The sequence below is a fragment of the Chiloscyllium plagiosum genome, chromosome 32 (assembly GCF_004010195.1).
Source record: "Chiloscyllium plagiosum isolate BGI_BamShark_2017 chromosome 32, ASM401019v2, whole genome shotgun sequence".
Classification (NCBI taxonomy): domain Eukaryota; kingdom Metazoa; phylum Chordata; class Chondrichthyes; order Orectolobiformes; family Hemiscylliidae; genus Chiloscyllium; species Chiloscyllium plagiosum.
The window spans coordinates 22,737,440-22,743,301 of NC_057741.1; the positions used below are offsets into that span (position 1 = coordinate 22,737,440).

The 5,862-nt window shown below is 37.6% G+C and overlaps 1 protein-coding gene across 4 annotated transcripts in view; it reads left to right on the forward strand.

Moving 5' to 3' along the window:
- The window catches only part of LOC122539411 (serine/threonine-protein phosphatase 2A 55 kDa regulatory subunit B gamma isoform), a 343,268-nt gene extending 337,723 nt beyond the window's left edge, over positions 1-5,545 (forward strand). For 2 of the 4 annotated variants that reach the window (XM_043674219.1, XM_043674220.1), the window contains exon 11: positions 2,647-5,545. In XM_043674219.1, coding sequence (XP_043530154.1) covers positions 2,647-2,938 — 292 coding nt within the window. In that variant the 3' untranslated portion in view covers positions 2,939-5,545. The remainder of the gene's footprint in view (positions 1-2,646) is intronic. The other 2 variants (XM_043674221.1, XM_043674222.1) reach the window with 1 other exon arrangement.
- The last annotated feature ends 317 nt before the right edge of the window (positions 5,546-5,862 follow it).

A 5,862-nucleotide genomic window follows, 5' to 3' on the forward strand; every position in this document is an offset into this window, starting at 1 on the left:
GTTCAGAAAAGATTTACAAGGATGTTGTCAGGGTTGGAGGATCTGACCTACAGGGAGAGGCTGAACAGGCTGGGGCTGCTTTCCCTGGAGCTTTGGAGGCTGAGGGGTTACCTTAGAGGTTTACAAAATTATGAGGGGCATGGATAGGATAAATAGACACAGTCTTTTCCCTGGGATCAGGGAGTCCAGAATAGAGAGCATAGGTTTAGGGTGAGAGGGGAAAGATCTAAAAGAGACCTAAGGGGCAACTTTTTCACGCAGAGGGTGGTACGTGTATAGAATGAGCTGCCAGAGGATGTAGTGAAGGCTGGTACAATTGCAACATTTAAGAGACATTTGGATGGGTATATGAATAGGAAGGGTTTGGAGGGATATGGGCCGGGTGCTGGCAGGTGGGACTAGATTGGGATGGGATATCTGGTCGGCGTGGACAGGTTGGACCGAAGGGTCTGTTTCCATGCTGTACATCTCTATGATTCTAATGATTGGAGGAGAGAAAGCATTATTTGCATAACAGTAGGTAAAGACTAAACAGCAGCTCTGCCAACAGGATAGGAGATGAATATATTCCATCCATTTGTTCCTGTATGAAACACATAATGTATCAAAGTAAGAACTTTGGCTGCCTTCAGGGAGGGTTAAATGAACATGCCTCAATGACACACTTCTGTTTCCTGGAAGCCCTTAGTATGCAATGTTTTGAGTTTGTCAGCGTTCCTGAATTTAACCCTAATTTAAATTATTAGTTTGGAAATAATGAGTTTAGTGAATTGTCAGACTTTCTACTGTCTCTAGCTTTTCAAAAGTTTTTCAAATACCTTTTTTAAAAGGATAATAAAATTATCCTCTCAATACAGGACTTCAGCTGTAATATTATAGTCGATGTCTGGTTCGTGTATGGAATGAAGGGATGGAGGCTGGTACAATTACAGCATTTAAAAGGCATCTGGATGGGTACATGAATAGGAAGGGTTTAGAGGGAAATGGGCCAAGTGCTGGCAAATGGTATTTGATTATGTTACGATATCTGGTTGGCATGGATGAGTTGGACCGAAGAGTATGTTTCCGTGCGGTATGGCTCTGTGTTGTATGTTGAGGGCAAACCTGTTGGTGGAACCTGTAAGTGGTAGCAACCCACTAGAGAGTTACCTGCACTACAGCATGAATTTCTTTCCTGTGAATAATGTGATTTCAAATGCTTTTTTACAAAGCAAAACTAAGTGGTTTATGAACAGTGTTCATTCATATTTGCCTGTGTTATTAACTACAATGTTAATTTCATCTTCACATTGAAAGGTGATAAAACATTTAAAGGATTTTTCTTTAAATATGTTTTTCCTTTGCATCTAACTATACATTACAAAATGGATCTGACTGCAGATCATAGCAATATAAGACCCAATGGAGGTGGCTTAACTCTATATGGCACACTAAGTACAGTAAGAAACTGGGTTTTAAAAAGTGTTACTTGATTCTGCTGGAGATTTTAAAATGTTTTGAGATTTTCTGAAATCTTTAATGTGGAGGCTATTGACTAAATCTTTCTTAAAGAAAGTACATCTCAAGGAGGGCACCCTGTACTCTGCATGGCAGAGAACAGTAATTTGAGCCAGGTAATATAAATGATAAATGCCTGATTGGAATCCATACACCAGCTATCATGGGAGCAGTTGCTACAGTGTGGATATAACATCGGATTTGTGAAACATGATCACTATAGCCTTCACCTGTCGGATTGAAACAAGTATTGTTCTCTCCCAGTAAAACTGAAGGTAGAGCCCATTTCAATTGGTGGCATTGAACACAATGTTTAAAATAAGATTATAGGGGTATTCAATATTTGAAGGTATAGATAAAGTTGTTTATCACTATTATGGGTATTATAGTGCCCTATTATAGTATTGGGTACATTGGAGGTATTTCTCTTTAAATCCTTCATTGGAGGCCAGCATTGATTATCCATCACTAATTGTCCAGAGGGCAGTTTGGAGTCAGTCACATTGCTGTGGATCTGGAATTACTTGTAGGCCAGACGAGATATGGATTTAGATTTCTTAAAGGACATTAGCCCTTCCCTAAAGAACAAAAATGTAGGTTTTTGTGACAATATATTTTATTTCATATCTATTTTTTATTCCAGAGTTTAATTGAATTCTGATTTCATCATCCCACTGTGGGATTGATACCCAAATTCTTAGAATAGTAACCCGGTATTCTGAATTAGTCCAGTGATATTACCACTACGTTGTCACCTCCCTTTAATCTGGATGTGAAGTAGATGCTTTCCAGATCAAAGTTTGCAGCTGGAAAGAAATGACAAATATGTGTTGGTGTTTGAAAATCTAACTGCTGTTAAATTCAACTTGGCTTTTGGCTTTGAATTTTGTGAACGCGAGCATTCATGAATATAATTCAGACTGACTTATGGAATGGAGATGCCAGTGTATGGACTGGGGTGGACAAGGTCAGAAGTCACACACCAGTAGGTTATAATCCAACAGGTTTATTTGAAATTATAACCTTTCCGAGTGTGGTGTCGTGTGACTTCTGACCTTGAACTATGGAAAGCTGACAGGAGAACTATGATGATTAACTATCTACTATACATTTCCTTTCACTAAAGTTTCAATGTCTTTTTTTTTTCAGTGTTATTATGACTGGGGCCTACAATAATTTCTTCAGGATGTTTGACCGCAACACAAAACGAGATGTCACACTGGAAGCTTCCCGGGAGAACAGCAAGCCACGAGCAGTACTCAAGCCACGCAAAGTCTGCACAGGAGGCAAGAGGCGAAAGGATGAAATTAGTGTTGACAGTTTAGACTTTAACAAGAAGATCCTGCATATGGCTTGGCATCCAACAGAGAACATAATAGCTGTAGCAGCGACAAACAATCTCTACATATTTCAGGATAAAGTGAACTCGGAGATGCACTAGATTTATAAATACCTTGGTGTAATTATAAACTGGCCTTTTTTCTGACCTTTCTGCCAATGATCTTCACAAGGTTGTATTCATCTTTAGTGGAATTGTGGAGTGTGGTTTCTCGTTAGTGCATATCACTTGTCAGTAAGAATTGTTTTTTGTCAGTCACCGGGGGTGAGCTCAGCACTGCAGAATGGAAACACAGAAGGGCACATGTGGCAACCATCAACACAGTTTCACCTCTTCTCCAGTCGGTCACTTTTTAAAAATGTTTCAGGCATCGTAGAACTTTTACTGCTGGCTTGAAACTTTGCACTGAGGATCTCTGAATTTGTACACAAAGACACAAATAGAACAATTAACTTGAGATCTGACTACCTATTCATTCCTGATTCATTTCCCATCTTTATGGTGGATTCAGTTGGCCTTGCGTCAGTAAATAGCTTCAACAGGCACCTGAAAGGTAAAAAGCTACTGTCTTTGTTTGCTGTGTCAGCCTGCCCAAACTGCAATTTTAATGTACTGCTAATCAAATGTATGCAATGCTTTTTTCAAATTGGATCACCCTGTTATTAGACAACTCAAGTGGGTTCAGCTGTTCTTCTGTTGCCACTGCCTTGGCCTGGGTAAAAGTCCCACTTTCCTTTTACGATTTTTAAGAATTGTTGGAAGCTAAATGAGTCGGAGCTTACATAAAGCAGTGGCAAAAATACTTACAACTGCAATCAAGTTTGATGCAATTGATAGTAACTTGGCAATTTGACATACATACCGCTAACAATTGTCGCAGTGCAGAATAGCGAACTCTTCTGAAATTAGGATGAAAGTGCATATTCTGTATGATGTTGTAAGCCTATCATTGAGTCTAAGCAATTTTGCACCTCCCCTGAAACCTTTTGACATGGTTACTGGCTGCAAAGTGGGGAAGATGGTTCATAGCCCAGCACTGCCACTGTAAACAAACAACAAGGTTATGCAACTCTTTTTTTTCAAAGAATATCTTCCAAATTTTAAAAAAAAGCCTCTCATTAGAAATTCTTCAATATAGATAAAATAGAATGTCCAACCCAGTTTGATATCAGTGTGCCAAATAGAGCCATAGAACGGAAAATTGCACAAATTAAGGAAAAGGTGGATTCTTTTATAACCATTTATGGTGATGCATTGTTTCTGGCCTGTTGCAAAATTTGAGCTAGCCTTTAACAATTTACTTGGAATGTACAGCATAATGTTTACAGAGTGTAAAAATATATCACATCATTAATTAGAACATTGCTAATAAAATCATTGATTTGTGAGGTTGAAGATAACAGGAAGGTAATGTTGAACAGGTTTGTTTTTTCTGGTATTTGAAATAAAAAAAAGAATCAGAAGACATCTTGCCTTTGGAGTACCTGTCATATATGTTGGCAATTGTTGGTTTCTTGTGTTTTTGCAGGTTAAGGATTTCTTGGAAGTACTTCAGGGGTCGAAACAATTTAGTGACACAATCTTTACAATCCGACACACTTTACTTCTTACTCTGATTGCTGTTGGGCTTAATGAATGTCCTGAGACCATTTATGTTGCTCATTTTTTGCTGTATTTCCCAATAACCCAAGTTTTGTGTCTAAGAATAAGGAAGGGAGTACTTCAAACACATGTGTTTGACCAATGTTGTGATCATTCATTGAATTTAGAGAGATCCTGCTCAAATTTATAAAAGATGATCTGTTCATCTGGAAAATTAGCTTTAATTCATAAAGCCCAGTACAGTTTTGGTATGGTAAACAGTTTGGGAAATACAATGAATGTTTGAAGATTCAGAATATTTGAATATCATTCGAGTTGCTCTTCTCAAACTCAGTGAGCAGCTTCATTGAAAACTACACCCTAATGCAGATGTTTGACTTCCTGAGGGAATGTCTTGAAGGAAAATGTGAATTAAAGAAAAATGTAAGCTAAATGTACTGAATGTCAAAATGCAAACCTGCAGAGGATGCTAATGTATATCTTCAACCAGAGATATTTTAAAGGCAAACTTTGAAATTTGCTAGGAAAGGGGGTGCCTAAGGGACCCGTTCCTTAACGATATCCTGACGAATACTTTTTACTTTTGATGTAAAGTTGGTAAAAATGTTTGTCAAAGAGAGAAAGGTTATCAGGTTTGTTAATGTCAGGTTTTTAAATAAAATCTAATATCAGTCTTTGCATTGTTTCATTGCATGACGGTGGACTTTGCTGACTTGAGATGCATGCTTTTAGCACACATTCTTTAATCATGAGTATCTAGAATTCTGTTAGCCCAAATTCCAAAATATATGTCCATAATATTTGTTTTTGAAGGGCATTAATACAGAAAATCAGACATTTTATTCTTGATGACAATTTGTAGCATGAAATTGTACTCTTTTGTATCTTGATTGCCACAAACCTGCTCCTAATGCTACTGAAACTGTTTCTTCTTGTACACACTGATTTCTCACAATTGAAAGGAGCTGTAAACTCTCCCAAATGTCTTGCTTCAGTTGTGTTGATGTACAAGGTAAATGTTTTCTGTTCCCTTATCTTCTGTACTATTTCACCTTTATGAATGTCTTTCCCATATTATGAAATTTATATTTAAAATTACGTTTACACTTATGATTCCTTTACAAGGAAATATTGACAGAAACCGGAAATGGTTATTTTTTTTTAAAAACGTGTAACCCGTAAAATGAAAATGTCATTATTTGCTTTTGGATGGTTGCAAAGGACTTGAGCATAGCTTTGTTGTTCCATAAAGTGCAAGTTGGGAATCTGGATGTTTTCTGTTGGAGGAGTGGCAAGGTGTAGAAGATAAATTAATTTAAGCTTGGGAACTAGATGATTGTTATTATGGCCACTAATTGTGAGGCAAAGGAAACGGAGTAGTGAAGGGAGGATTACAGAGGTAGGGAAGACATTTGAACACAAGG